This window comes from Sciurus carolinensis, chromosome 4, assembly GCF_902686445.1.
Source record: "Sciurus carolinensis chromosome 4, mSciCar1.2, whole genome shotgun sequence".
Classification (NCBI taxonomy): Eukaryota; Metazoa; Chordata; class Mammalia; order Rodentia; family Sciuridae; genus Sciurus; species Sciurus carolinensis.
This window is the reverse complement of record NC_062216.1, coordinates 1,066,694-1,082,007: the sequence shown is the minus strand read 5'-3', so window position 1 is coordinate 1,082,007 and position 15,314 is coordinate 1,066,694. Positions and strand designations below refer to the sequence as shown.

General features: G+C 55.0%; 2 protein-coding genes across 15 annotated transcripts in view; both read right to left on the bottom strand.

The window, feature by feature from the left end:
• The window catches only part of Arhgef10 (Rho guanine nucleotide exchange factor 10), a 104,804-nt gene extending 101,233 nt beyond the window's left edge, over window positions 1-3,571 (bottom strand). For 5 of the 8 annotated variants that reach the window (XM_047548128.1, XM_047548136.1, XM_047548134.1 and 2 more), the window contains exons 1-2: window positions 3,514-3,571; window positions 951-1,067 (exon numbers count right to left, since the gene is read on the bottom strand). The gene's annotated coding sequence lies outside the window, so the exon portion shown is untranslated. Of the gene's footprint in view, window positions 1-124; window positions 253-950; window positions 1,068-3,513 lie in introns of all 8 variants that reach the window. The other 3 variants (XM_047548130.1, XM_047548132.1, XM_047548131.1) reach the window with 3 other exon arrangements.
• A 3,586-nt stretch (window positions 3,572-7,157) lies between these two features.
• The window catches only part of Cln8 (CLN8 transmembrane ER and ERGIC protein), a 35,403-nt gene continuing 27,246 nt past the window's right edge, over window positions 7,158-15,314 (bottom strand). For 3 of the 7 annotated variants that reach the window (XR_007108296.1, XR_007108299.1, XM_047549195.1), the window contains one exon: window positions 7,158-8,925. Coding sequence is in view for 1 of the 7 variants with exons in the window: in XM_047549195.1 (XP_047405151.1) it covers window positions 8,755-8,925 (171 nt within the window). In the remaining 6 variants the exon portion in view is untranslated. The other 4 variants (XR_007108294.1, XR_007108298.1, XR_007108295.1 and 1 more) reach the window with 3 other exon arrangements.

The following is a 15,314-nucleotide window of genomic DNA, read 5'->3' as shown; positions in this document are numbered from 1 at the left end:
CAGATCACCAGCACCACACACACAAGGTTTTTGAAATGTATTTGCATATACACACACATATACACGTATATAATATGTACACGCACAGACACATACACATGTATATATACACATAAGTACATACGGAATCCTTAGGCCTTTCTTGTACACTTGGTTCTTAATTTCCACACTAGATAAAAAAACCAGCTATAAAAGTGATTCTTAAGTTTTCCTTTCAGTATTATATCTCAAAGTGAACATCTACAATCTTTCCTAAAAAAAAAAAAAAAAAAAATAGACATAAGGCAAGAAGGCCTGCTGACCCCCAGACAACATGCCCCAGTCAGGACGCAGCCGGTGCCTTCTTTGGGGACCCGGCTCCTTGCACTGAGAGCTCTCAGCTGCTCCGTGTTTCCTTCATTCCATCTGCAGCTCCTCAAGATCCTGAGCCCAGTATGAGCAGAAGAGAAGCCTGCACCTGTGCTGCACGCTGACCCAGCCAGGCCAGGGCTACATGGAGGGCCACAGGTTCCACACACACTCGCTTACAAACTGTCCACCAGGTACGCATCCCCACCACATAATGGTCACAGCTTCTGACACCACATTCTATGGTATGAAATCACTTCTCATATGGGAAGGTGATACACAAAATCCAAAAAACTTAGACCTACAATTTTTAAAAAATATTTTGCATGTTTTCCCATTGTTTAATGAAGTATCAGCAACCACGGAGTACTTTCTACTAGCAGGTGTCAGTTCATGATACTAAGAAAGGCAAGAAACAGCAAAAATGGAAAGAAAGAATAACACTATCTAAAATGACTACTCCATTTTATAGTTAAGATTTTGAAATTTTACACAAAGGAAGGGAGGGAGGAAAGGAGAGAAAGGAAAGGAAGGGAGGAAAAGAGGAAGGGAGGGAGAGAGGGAGGGAGGGAGGGGTGGAGAGCAAAAGCAAATCTCCAGACCTGGCAACTCAGGAAGGCCATCCGGAGGGAGAGTGTGCTGGGGCAGGTCACAGGGCCTTCTCTGTGCAAGCTGCGCTCACAGGGATGCTGGTCTCTTTGCAGGGACACAGTCAGGACCTACTCAAGGCCAGCACACTCAGGATCACACAGGTCACTGCTTGCTGCCCAACCACACCCTCCACACAAGCACCCATGGCCCATCTGCCTTCCACTCTGGACTCACCTTAAACCATGCCAAGCAGGCTTGGACCCAGAACACCCCTTCCCACAGTAGGGTCCCCCATTCTTCCAAAACTGCACCTCTGAAGGCTTAGTTCATGAGAGCTGTTAACTCTACCCCATAAAGGATTAGTAGCTGGGTTCCCCTCTGTCTAACGTCACTGCACTTAGCTATCTACCTAGGCAAACTACACACAGGGTATGAATGAAATTAACATGCTCTCAAGATCTTCAGACTCTGCTGCATCCTTTCTATTACAAGCTGTGCAATTAAAGAATGATGTACAGCCGGACGCAGCTGCACACGCCTGTGATCCCAGCAGCCTGGGAAGCTGCGGCAGGAGGGCTCCAAGTTTGAGGACAGCCTGGGAAACTTACCAAGACCTGTCTCAAAACTTAAAAATAAAATAAAATAAAAAGAGGGCTAGGGATATAGCTCAGCAGTGAGTCTCTCTGGGTTCAACACCCAATACTGCAAAAAAAGAAAAGAAAAAAAAGGGGGCGGGGGTAGAGGGGGGATCCCTCCCTTTTTATCACACTTCCACACTGGCATCCAAGGCTAATGCAGCCAGAGGTGCTGTTCCCATCGCTGCAATGCCTGAGAGCACCCCCAGCTTAACTCCTGGCACTGCCCTCAGTGGGCACGCTGAGTCCTGAAGAGGGCTGTGCTGGGTGGGAGTAGGGGACCCACCACACAGCCACCTGGGCCAGCCTTCCCAAGGCCAGTCCTCCATCTAGAGCTCCCAGGGCCTGCCCCTACCTCACCACAGAGCTGCACAGAGGGGCAGCCAACAAAGTGCCAAGGTGGCAAGGGGGGTCTAGAAAGGGAAGCACCAACTTCTGAACAACAGAAGCCTTTCTGGGCTGGGTGTGGCTCAGCAGGAGAGAGCCTTGGCAAGCTGGGGCCCTGGGTTCCAACCCCCGCACAGGAAAAAATCCATTTTGAATAACTGAATCTTGCTCATTCCTCAATGTCTGCAGCTCCTCTCACAACTGGTATGTATGGAGAGACAGACCGACTGACCAGCACCTCACACAAAGGACTCTGTACTGATAGGGTCAGTAAGTCCTGTGTGGCTGTGACAGCACGCAGTGTAACTTCAGACGCTGGCGCTGAGGCCAATCAGATAAGCACTGATAGGCTGAGGGACATGGCATTTTCTTAAAACATGTACAAAGTGTAAATCTCGACTATCTTCTTTTTCAGTAAAACAGGTTTGAAGATACATTTGTAACAGTGAGCAGTGAAAATGCTATCTATTCTATGGCAGGAAAGCTAAGGAAGTCCTGCACCAAACCCAGGCCACTGCTCAAGGTGCCACCCACCACGGAGCAGGAGGAAGCTCTGCTGGAGTCAGTGAGAACTGCCACCTCCAGCAAAAGCAAGGTGAGGAGCGCTGGGGAGGAGGGCCAGGCACCTCTGTGGCCCTCTGAGAACCCGGCTTCCCATTCAAAGCCCAGATGGCTGGGCAAGGTGGCCCATGCTTGGGATCCCAGAGACACTGAGGCAGGAGGACTGCAAGTTTAAGGCCAGCCTCAGCAAAGCAGGAAAACCTTGACTCAAAAAGGACTGGGACTGGGGACGTAGTTCAGTGGCAAAGGACCCCTGGGTTCAATCCCCAGTCTCTCTCTCTCTCTCTCTCTCTCTCTCTCTCTCTCTCTCTCACACACACACACACACACACACACACAAATTCACTCAGACTTTTACAGTTTTACATTCAAAACTAGGGGTCCCACAGAAGAGGGAATGGAACCAGGTGGTGTTCCAAGGCGCCTGCTGACCTAGCACTTACACCCTGCCTTCATTCTTGAGCAAAGGGCTGTGGAATGCAGGAGAGAGCCCTGCGGCCTCCGACCCGCGGCCACACAAATACCTGTTTTTCCTCACTACCGCCCCCCCCTCCGGCCCGGTGGGGTGTGGGTTCACCCCAAGTCTCTGTGGGTGCCCTGGAACCTAGGCCCTGGGGCAGCAGTCCTCAAGGGACTGGACAACGCTGGAGTTGAGGGGCTCTCTGGCTCCAGGGATGCCTTCTGGAGTTGGTGGGGGGGGCACTTCCCTGTCTGTGCCCAGGGACAGTCCCTGGAGCTGGGGACTCCCCTGTGGCCGGGGACAGCCGCTGGGGTTGGGAGCTGCCCTGTCTGACCGCAGGGACAGCCACTGGAGTTGGGGGACTGCCCGCCGCCGACTGAGCCCCTGCCTCCTGCGTCCCGCAGACCTCGGGTGGGATTTAGCTAAAGGAAGCTGGACAGAAGTGCAACTTTTAAAGCAAACAAGAAAGCCCGCGAGCCGCCCGGAACGGGCACGCCCAGGACCCCCGCCCGCCGCGGGCGCAGCACTCACCGTGGGGCCGGGGTGAGTCCGCCGCCGCGTCCGCATCCGCGTCCGCCGGCCGTCCCGGGCCCCCAGTCGCCCCCCGCCCGCCCTGTGCTCCGGCCCCTCCCGCGCCAGGCGGAGGCCCCGCCCGCCACGATGGGATTGGCACATCCCGGCCGTGCTGAGCGCCCACTGGCCCGAGCGTCCGCCCGTTTCCCGGTCGCTCCCCGCCCTCGCGCCCGCGCATTCTTGCGAGGCCACGTGGCCATGGCACCCCCCCCCCCACCCTCGCCCAACGCCCCGCCCGGGCTGCGCACGCGTGGGAGGGGGCGCCCTGAGGCTGCGCGTCTCGCTCAGGTGGGGACCCGGCTCCCGGCGTGCAGCCCTAGCCCGCGGGAGAGCATCCCCTCTCCCTGCGCGCCCCCAGCTGCTATCGCACCAGCGACCTGCCAGCATCACCCTCTTCCCGCGCACCCTCGCGGTGCTCACTTGGGTGGGGAGCAGGGCCGACTCGCACGTCTCACCCCACCATTCGCCCCTCCCTGCCGACCACTGCCTGCTGCCCTCGTGGGGTCAGGGCACTCTGGGCTGACACCCCCGCCCCAACAGTGATCCCCAGCGTCCCACCCAAGCTGCGCTCACTAGGGCAGGGACATCGGGGTGGCACCATACTCCTCCGTGCTCGAGGGCATCGCCCAGCCTGAGTCGGGGGTGCTGCCCTCGATGTGTGCAGGAGTCCCCGGGCTAATGCCGCCCCCCGCCCCCCGCCCCCAAGCAGAACATTCCCTCCCTGTGCATCGTCCTCAGCTGCGCTGCCGGGCTGGGGGCGCTAGCAGAATCCCACCGCCACCCCGCCCCAGCATCCACCACACCCAGCTCTCTGGGGCCCAGGGCCATATCCCAAGCCACCCTGCATGCGCCCCTCCCCGCAGGGCCCTGCCCTCTGGCATGGGCAGCTCTGGGACCCGCCAAGTGCAGGACGTTTGGAGTAGCAGACCGTGACTTCACCCACCCCTGTGGCAGCTTTTACAGCTCGCCTGTCACCAGGAAGCCCTCCTCTGATATAGTCAGCCCTAGAACTGCAGCAACTAAGTGTCAGAAAGACCTGCTATAGAGGACTGCTTTCTTCCGTCTTGCTGACCCTCTGAGGGGATGGTACTTCTGAGCTGGGCAAGGACCACAAATTATCAACACAATTACTACTAAAGGAGAAACTGAGACAACATTTTCAAGCAAAATGACCTCTGAAAAATGTTACCTACTGCCTGGTCCGTGCAGTCAGCAAATGTGTTCATAGGTCCCCATGTCTCCTCTCACCCAATCTCTCAAAGCATATGAGTAAATTAAAGCCAGAATTTTAGAACTACCAGACTTGCACATCTCTAGTCCCATTCACTTGTTTTATGGAAGAAATACAAAGAGTTATTTGGCATGCTGAATGTCACAAAATTAAACATTATGAGCCCTTAAGTAAGCTTATGTGTTCTGTAATCATTTATATCACTGAAATTTCTATTGTAAAAATCGTAGCTGACAAACACAGGCGGAGAATGGTTGGAATCAAGTGATAGAGTAAGGGGTGCTCTCGACAGGGTGCTTTTGTAGGAGTGTGCTCCAGGTTACTCCACAACACTGTCAGAGGCTCACAGCACATCCCTCTGACGGAGGCTGTAACACTATCAGCTGGGGTTCCTGGGGTTCTTCTGACAGCCCTCCTGGAAGGTCTCCTACACAGGCACTTAACTCTCCTGGTCAACAGAGGTAGGGAGGTCACCTGCTCTAGTGCTTGCTCACAGAGCTACGAGAAATCTGACACTGTTTTCTCCTCTAGTAGCCAGAGATGGGAGGAAGACAGAACTGTGTGAAATGAACCACGTGTGCCCCAGGCTGTGAGGGGCCCTAACTTAGCCAGAGTCACCAGGAGGGACCTGGCAGGGCTTGTGGGTAGCGGGGCTGGGCAGAAAGGACTCTGACTTGGGACTTGAACCCACTGCAGGCTATCCTTGTGTCCTCTGGACACAGCACCACACTTACAAATCCTGAGGTAGAAAAGTTGGGATTTTCCACTGTGATTCCCTCATTGACCCTCAATGATTGAACACTTAGAAATTTAGGGTGTGTGTGTGCTGCTAGGGATCAAAACCAGGGCCTCAGTGTTCTACCACTGGGCCCATCTCCCACTGCTGCTTTGGGGATGCAGTTTCCAACACAGGAACTTTGGGAAACATGGTCAAACCATAGCACTTGTAAGTAAACAACTCTTGTAAATTAACAATACAGGTAGTCTAAATAAAAAAGGGCAAAAGACATAAATGTTTCACAAAAGATTTACCGATGGCCAGTAAGAATAGGAAATGGTGCTCAATGTTATTATTTTCAGGAAAACCCAAGGTAAGCCCAACAGACGCCTGTGTGCCCAGACCTGACTAGCTGGCATTGAGGACTGAAGCAGCAAGGGTCTGTCGGTGAGGAGCAGGTGGCAGGAGAGTGTGTTCCACTCAGAACGGCTGGCTGGTGTCACTCCATGGTTCCCACTGAGGTGCTAACCTCAGGCACAGGGAACTTGAGCCACCAAGAGACTTTTACAAGCATTCTTTACTCATCAAGCTCAAACTGCCACAAGTTCAACAGTTCAAAGCTGGAAACCACACAGCCCATGGGCTGAAGGCAGAACTCACACGCGTCCACGTGAGACAGCACCCGTGACAACCAGGCAGAACTCACACGCGTCCACGTAAGAGACAGCACCCGTGACAACCAGGCACCAACTCACACGCGTCCACGTGAGAGACAGCACCCGTGACAACCAGGCAGAACAAGAGTGTACTCAGCAGCAGAAGCATCTTAAAACACTGCACTGGCACACACCAGTGATTCCAGCAGCTCAGGAGGCTGAGGCAGGAGGATCAAGAGTTCAAAGTCAGCCTCAGCAAAAGCAAAGTGCTAAGCAACTTGGGGACACCCTGTCTCTAAATAAAACACAAAATAGGGCTGGAGATGTGGCTTAGTGGTGGTTGAGTGCCCCTGAGTTCAATTCCTGGTACTAAAAAAAGAACATTGCACTGCACAAAAAGTCGGAGGAGAGGGCATGCGTGGCAGATGAAATGAACTGAATCTGTGATGCTGGGGACCAGGACATCGTGCTCTGGGGGAGGTGCCTGGGACAGGACATGAAAGAATTCTGGGGGGTGATGAAAATGTTTTGAAGAACCTACTCTTCGATGTCTTCACTTTGTGAAACATTAGCAAGCTGAATGCAAGAGTAAGGGACTCCAAGGATGCATCCTATTGCTGTGGTCTGAATCTGCCACCCCAAAATCCATGTGCTGCGACTGAACCCCCAGTGTCCAGCTAGGAAGGAGAGGGGTCTGGGAGGTGCTTCCATCACGAGGGCTCCGCCACCATGCCCTGGACAGCATCCGTCCCCCTCTGCCCTTCCCTCCCTCCCACTATTCCAGGACCAGCACCCAAGGTGCCATCAGGAGAGTGGAGATGGACCCTTACCACCCCCGACCCTGCAGGCCCTTCCGTCCTGCAGAACTGTGAGAAATGAACTACCCAGTAGAAGTCCTTATAGCAGCAGGAAAGACTAAGAATGTTACCTGTCAATAAAAAGAGGTTTTAAAAGCTGGAATGACACTTTTTAAAATTAGTGATTCTCTTCATTAATCAGACACAAACGTCCCTTTATTAACCAACATGTAAGATCCACGTACAGTACAGGAGGTAACCTGTACCAGCAACGGGATGTAGAGGGAGCAGAGGAATGGCAGCTGCCCCTGGCTCTGGGTCTCCTTTCCTGCAGGGCCATGCGGTCATCTGAGGCCAGGTCAAGAGCTTGGCTCATCTCAAATAGATCTGAAGTGACTTCTGCCTCTCCTGCCACTCACTGGGTGAACTCGGATTGTTAGTCAGTTCCCAGGCTCCAGTTCCTCTGAGAATAAGCGTGCTCGCTGTCCAGGCAGCTTTGAAGACCAAGTGCACAGATCCTCAGGACCTTCACAAGGCACCTGAGGCACTGCCAAGGTGGACCCTGTGTCCACAGGGCAGCCCCTTCCCGGGTTTGGATGCAGCTGTACCATCTGCATGGTGCCTCAGTTCCTCCTGAGAAGCAATGAAGACGGCAGTGCTTGCTGAGGTGGCCCAGTCCTCTGTGCAGCCAGGTCCCTCATCGGGGCCATGCACTAAGGGAGCTGATTCTGGACAGTCCAGGTGGCTGACTCAGGCAGGGGTGTGGCCCAGGCCCAGGGCCCACCCACCCTCTGCTGCTGAAGCTCTCTGTGCCTGCCTCCTGCTGGCGTTTCTCTGGTTGATGGACCTGCAGTTGTTCCACAGTGCCTGGACCCAGCTGCTGCTGGCTGAGGGGACAGAATTCCAGCAGCTTTGGAATCAGGAGACTGAGTTGGGAAGAAGCACTGCCTTCCCTGAGCCTCAGTAGCTCGTGTGTAAATCACTGGGCTCAGGAGCTTGCAGTGGGGAGAAGTGTTTGGCACCTGCCCTGAGTGCAGCAAGCATGGGGAGGACCTCAAGTCAGTGGCCAAGGGAATGTTCATGGTGAGTCATGGGAGAATGGTCAACAAGTGCTGATGGGTCAAAGCACCCAGGTAAAGCCTGGGGGTGGACAGACCTCCCTCCAGGGCCACCCCCAGGACAGTGTCACAGCTTCCACAAGCCCTGGGCAAGCCCAAAGGATGTGTCCATCCTGTGCCACTCTGAATTGCCCTTGGAGGCCCCTGGGCACAGGGAAATCTGTAGGGCTACCTGCACGGACCTCCACTGGCTCTCAGGCCTCTCTGCTTGGCATAAACTATCAGGGCACCAAACAGCGAGGCAGGTGGGTTGCAATGGGCAGGAAGCCCCTCCTCACTGGGGCATGCACTGTCCTTACCTCTGCCCATCGCTCAGTGACCCTGAGGCCCAGTGTGGCCTCCTGCCCTCCACAGGTTCCTCTCAGCAGCACTTTCCCACGAGCCCTTGGCTGGACATGCCTCTCGCCTCAGGCCTGTGCCTGCCCATGCTCACCAGGCTGTCTCCTTACTGTGGTCATCCTAGCACCTGTTCACACACCAGGCACAGTGGGGCAGCCTTACAGAGCAGGACTTCCCAGTGAGACGTCATGGGGAAACAGGAAGGGTACACTGGAACTGTGACAGCCACAGCCTGGGGAAAAGGCCCCATGCTGAGCACGGGAGCCAGACACCAGCCGGGCCCCGGGAGCTGCGGCTGGGAAGCCTGCGTCACCCAGGGTGTGGCCTTTTGCTCAACTGATCAGTGTTCCTCCACATAAAGGTTCTGAAGTAAAACAGCACAGCAGCTCCTCGGAACAAGAGGCAGCCTGGGTGGCAGGCTGCACACCCGTGAGTCTTCGCCGACAGACAGGACACTCCTGGTGGGCACTTCACTTCTGTGTGGTTCATCCAACGGCCTACACTGATATAGCTGTTAAAACAGAAACGAAGATGACGAAGTCATGATACTGTGATTTTTTCTGAAAAGGTCAGTGAACCACCCTCTCTAAGGTCCAGCAGGACCCAACAACTGTCTCTTGGATCCACTGTCGTGGTATTCATCCCAGGGGTAAGAAGGAACTAGGTTGTGTTCTCAGACGGTGGCCAGTGGCTTTCCATGTAGGTGACATCATGGGACATGAGCAAGCAGCGCAGGTGTGGGCAGCTGCTGGATGTCCTGGGTGGGTCCAAATCCCTGGACTACTGGACGTGCGTGTCCCAAGCCTCTGCCTGCCAAGTGCCCCCAGCTCCACCACTCTCCAAGCTGGGCATCCCTGTGGAGATGCCCCACTCTCCTTTGTTCACGAGGCTGTCCCCTGGGATTGGCTGTTTTCCAGCTCTCCAAAATGGACGTTGCTTGTCCATCCCCTCAGAACACAGAACATGCGGGAAAGTTTCAATGGGAAGAAACAGCAGGTGGATGTTGCAAGGAAAGCAGGCTTCAGAAGATGGGAAAAGGAAGGCAACAGAGCCCGAACACCCAGCTGCCGAGGCTGAGCGCCCGGCTCACGTGTCCAGCTGAGGGGCCGAGGGCAGGCACGTGTCCAGCCCGCCCTCCACGGCACCAGCTCTGGTCTTGCAAGGAGGGCGGGTCTGGAGCAGCTTGTTTGTCTCCGCAGGGCCGTCTCTGGAGGTGTCTCTGGGCACGTCCCCCGGCCCAGGCCTGGTCTCCTGACTGGGTGCACACGGGCGAGCTTGGAGGCAGTGGGAAGAGCAGGCTAGCACAGCCCCAGACCAGCGCTCAGCCGCAGATCTCCAGGATGTGCCCTTGGGATTGCTGGCCTTGGTCTACTTCCCACCCTGCCCCTACCCACTCCCTTTGATGGATGGGTCAAAGGAAAAGGGGGTGCCAGTGTTTAAAAGAAGAGAGACGGAGGCTTTGGGACCCAGCAAGGACAAGGCAGGGCTCTCACTGATGGTCTTCAAAGGGTCCCTGTCCTCTGGCGGGAGAATGATCCATTGTTCCAGCAGGGTACAGTGCCTTTTTGTTTTCAGAGCTCTTGCAACAACTAAGCCTGTTTTCTGGCTTTGCTCAGTCCGAAGCAGGAGGTGGGGGAGGTGGAGGGCAGAGAAGTCTGAGAAGGCCGCTCTCCCATGACCAGAGGCACACCTGTTGGGGGCAGGCAGGGATGGGTAAAGCTCTCATTTAAACAGGCCCCAGGGGGCAGAGACAGAGACCCTGCCTCCTCACACAAGCATGCTGCACAAAGCCCCCATCCCTCTGCCCCTCCCTGCCTCCCTCTCCTGGGCGGCTGGGGCAGGGAGGAGGGGGACACAGGCAGAGCCCCTGCTCCTGCTTCACTCTGCTGGAGCAAGCTGGATCCTCATGCTGCAGCAGGCAGACAGCCCGCACTGGCCAAGGCTGGAGGCGCAGCCAGGGAGCACACCCTCACCCAAGGTGTGCCCAGGTGTCTCTGATGCTCAGAATGACAGCAGTTAAAGCCCATGACACAGCCCATGTGTTCTGGAGTCACACACTTCTGGCTGGTTTACCTATGGATGCAGCCATTGCCACACTCACTTTAGTCTCTCAGAGCCTTCCGGGAAAGTCAGAGCACAGGCAGGGAGGAAGGAGAAGGACAGGTCCAAAGAGACCCAGAAAGGGCTCCAGAAGGAAGGCAGCAGGTGGCCGCTGAGCACTGCAGGAGGCGAGGGAGGAGGGGCATGAGGAGAGGCCTCAGCATCCCACCTCCACGGTATCCAGCGGTGGAGGCCAGGGCCTCGCTGGCCCGCAGACCACACTGAGCCCCAGGGAGCAGTTCAGCCTGGCTAACAGCAGCCCCTCCTCATGGCCTCAGAGTTCAGCTGACACCATGCCAGTGTCACTGGGCCAAAACGCAGCCAAGCCTCTGCACCTCGCTCAGAGCCCTCACACAACTTCCAGAAAGTGAGGCGGTACCTCTGGTGATCCTGCCCGTCTGTCATGCTGCACAGGTCTGTGCTTCCTCCCGCCCGTGGGCCCTTCATCACAGCCCCAGGCTGTGCTGTGCCAGGGAGGCTACAGTAGCTGGCTGAGCACTTCCACTCCTCGCATGCTCCAGCACGAGTTTTTATGAGAAGCAAAAACAGGCATTCTCCGCCAAGCATGGTGGCGCACACCTGGGATCCAAGAGACTTGGGAGGCTGAGGCAGGGGGAGCACAAGTTCAAGGCCAGGCTGGACAACTTGAGACCATGTCCCAAAATAAATTAAAAAGGCCCGGGGCTGTAGCTCAGAAGTAGAGCACTTGCTACCACGTGAGAAGCCCTGGGTTCAATCCATAGCACCACAAAACAACAAAAACCAAACCATTTTTACTATCCTGCTTAAAGAACTATTAAAAATTTTTTCAAGAACATTATATTGTATTTTTCTTAACTATGCTTAGTTGTTTAAAAAAATCCGCATTTTACTATGAAAAGAAACATACAAAGAAATTCATAAACCATAAATATAATGAACTGTTAGAAAGCCGGCAGTGTGCAGTCAGGCCACAGAGCATCGTGGCCAGTCCCCAGTGCCTGCTGGGCCTCTCTACCCAGAGCCTACCCCGTGGGAGACTCGGTCAGGTTCTTTCTGCACTCGACTTGCAGCCTCACCTCGGGTCCATGGAGAGCCCCAGAGTGAGAAGAGACCAATCTGTCCCACCAATCTGTCCCAACAAGAGAACTTGTTTCAGGTCACATCCAAACTCCTTCCCTGTCCAGGCCACCTGTAACTGACCCCAGCTCTTCTGGGCCTTACATGGGCAGGGGCTCTTCTCAAGAATGCCAATCGGCTCCTGGAAATCAGACTTGATTAAAAGTTGGGGTCAGGCCAGTTAGGTAATTTATCAACTAACCACACACAGTTGTTACCTGTGACACAAGATGGGAGGTGAGATGTCAATTTTGTGAATAAAACGAAGCAGAACTCTAGCAAAGGGGCAAAGTACTCTGGTTAAACATGGCACAGCAGGCACCAATTTCCTTCCTTCCTCCCAAAACCCGGCCTAATTACTTAAGTTTCTAAAGTGAAGAGAGAGGGAAGGTGCTCCAGAACCAAGAGGGCAAAGTGGGAGGGCCCACTCAAGTCCAGGGCAAGAGGCTCTGGCTCTCTGGGCAGGTAGGAGGTAAAGCCCACCGGGGCTAGCTAGGGTCAGAAGGGGACTTGGTGCCACTGCAAGGGGCTGTGGGCGGGGCTGAGAACAGCAGGGCTAGTGAAGCGTGTGCAGGACACTCTGTGCCCAGGGCCTCTTCCACCAGAGAGAGGAAGACCTGGCCATCTGGACACAGGACTGTGAGGCAGAGCAGATGCAGCGGGTGGACTGTGAGCCTGCAGCTACATCTCACACCCTCCAGGCCCAGGCCGCAGGGGCCCAGAGCACTCCTTGCTGGGAGCGCAGTGGGAACCATGCGTGCTGAGGTCGCACGGCTGTGAGATGGAGTGGGCAGCAAACCTGGCAGCCGGCTCTCACACTCCTGCTGAGCGCCAACCCGGCCTCTCCTCTACTGCAAGTCCCAGACTCGCAGGACTGAGCTCCATTTGCATCCTAAAAAAGTTTTATTTTGTTATTTGATCTAAGGCACCTGCTTTTCTTTCCCAGAAGCACAGTTGTAAAGACGCCTCTGATTTTACACTGAAATATGCATACCCACAGTTGTCATCGGTTTCCTGAGCTCTAGAGAAAAGGGGCAACCCTAACACTGTGAGAGAATCAGGGCGACCTGGAGAGGCTTAGGTATGCTGAAGACATGCAGCACGGTGCCGTTAATGGAGAGAAGGCAGGCCTGAGACTTGGTGCTCAGCGCAGGTCCTGGCTGACTGCGGGGACTCTGCAGAGTGCGGAACCAGGACTCAAGCTCCTCACTGCCGCTGCTGCACTGCACTACATAAAGGAGACGAGAGAACACTGCCTCTGGGTAGAGCGACCACCACATAACAGTCTCCAAAGAGCCCTTGGGACACGAGACCCTCTAGGCCTCTGAGTCCTGGAACGGCCTGGCGGGCTCTGACCGACCGTGCAGCCTGATAGGATTCATCTGAGTTTGGATAATGATGCTGAGAGGATGATTTTGTATTTTAAGACATCCCAGGTCTTAAAGATGTGGCCGCCCTAACATTTCCAGAACTCCAGTGTGCATGAGGTCAGGCCTTTGAATCTGCAAAAGGGGGAGTGTAGGAGGGACAGGCCACCCAGTCTTTTGCTTAGACAGCTGACTTCAGAGCTGAGCCAGAGGCAGAAGACTCCATGCAAGATGGCCCAGGTCACTGGCAACCAGCCTGCACCCAGCTTTGCCTCAGGACAGAGGGGCTCACACAATCTGCAACATGCAGGTTGGGAGGATGCTGGGCAAGGGGAGGCAGGACTTATCCACCAATCAGGCCACTCAGACTGAGCTTCTTTCAAAGGAAGCTGTTCCTTATGCAAAATCAAGCAGAAGGCAGGCTGTGCCATGAACACACAGCCCCTCCCTGCACACCCTGCACAACCAGCAGAAGAGCTAGGCTGGGCACCCACCTGACCAAATGCTGGTCCATGGCAAAGATGGAGGGCCAAGGCCAAGCAGAGGATAGGTGGGCTGCAGCTCTGGATGGTTATTGCATTACAAATCAAAACTGAGACTGCTCAGAAGCACTGGCTTGGTTAAAAATAGTGATAGACTTAGTACACATTAACTTATTTTCTAAAAACAAATCAGTCCGGCAGGAGAGTAAACTGCATGGTTTTCGTCTTCTTTGTGCAGCTGATCAGAAGCTGGGAGGTACTTCTGCAGGAGGGGTGCTTTGTGGTGACCTGAGGCTTCAGGTTTGTGTGAGACATGATGGACAAGATATATGGGTCTGTTACTAGCATGTATGGAAGCCCGGAATAAAATCCTCAGTGCTGGGAAAAAAAAAAAAAGAGAGAGAGAGGGAGAGAGAGAGAGAGAGATTTGGGTCTGCCTGGAGACGAGCTCTGGGGACCTTCCAGGGTAGCGATGTGATGTGTGGCCAGGGAAGTGAGTCTGTCTGGGAAGAGTGCTGGATGGAGATGTTGAAAAGATGAGGGGAGACAGGAGGGGGATGGAGGAGGAGTACAGCCCTCTGCAGGATTCCAGGAAAGAAGGCACTTCGGGGGAAGAGAGGCCCTGCAATGCCGCCCACAGCAGGTGCAAGCAAAGCCAGAATGGAACCTGCCACCCAGCATGTGGGCCATGGAGCAGCTGTGTTTGCAGGGAGGCCACACACAGCTGGTGGGGTCGAGGAAGGGGCAGTGTGTGCAGAAAGGCCTTTCAAGTGGTCTTCTCCACAGAGGAGAAGGGTACTCGCTGGTGAGCCCAAGGTGCTGTGATGACAGAAACTCACAGCATGCTGGGGTGGCCCAGTGCCACCAAGTGGATGTGAGACCACTAGGCAAGAGGTCCCCACGTCGTCACTGGGGACCTTCCAGTGCCCAGCACAGAGAGTGGCATTCCACCACCCCGGCCTGGAGCCACGAGCGCACAGGTCACTCATGGCAACATGGTCCTACTTGCAGTGTACTGGAGAGTGTCCCTCAGCACGGGAGGCTGCTGGAGGGAAGCATCCAAGGTGTGGACACCAGTGCTGCCGAGAAGCCAAGCTCTGCGAGCACTGACAACGGAGGGTTCTAGCAAGATGGGCTGAGACGCAAGAAGCCGAGTGGAAAGAAGACGCTCCCTCCGTGGTCAGAAGGGGTAACAAGATGACCGGTGCGCACGCTTCGCTTTGCAGAAGGTTCGAGGAATCAGGGGATCCCTGCTCGTGTGTAGAAAGCCACGAAACATTTAAGATGGCAGCATTCCCAAGTCACCCGAAAGTTCAACACGGCATCAGTGCCATCCCAGGACGGGGCGGCAGTGAGGGAGCAGGGCTGGGCTGAGTCCCTGGTTCCCGGGCGCCAACCTCACTAGAGAAGCTCTCAGAGGGCAGAGAGGCTTCCTTCTGTTTTAGAAACCAAGGGACAGAAGAGGACGTGAACCGGCTGGCGCAGGTCCCACTTGCAAATCTGGGCATTGTACAGACAACAGTGAATTATAACCTTAGACAAGAAGAGCCAAGGACCATGTTTACATATAGCCCAGCCAAAGGTGTGTAGCTCAAGTCCATCCCGTCCAAAGCTGACCAACTTGACGGAGGGATACTCCGTGACACCACAGCTAGTTTTCTTCACATGTGAGGTCAGGGTGCCCTCCACCCACCTGTGGCCCGGTCCTTCCTGTGGCACTGGCTTGCGCAGCACCGCAGGACAGGCTGCTGGCCGCCAGTCGCAGTGGAATCCAGACACTCAGGCTGTCACTACAGAAAAGAAAATGGAGGTTTCTGCATGTTCCACATCACTGAAGGTAAATATGGCTAGAC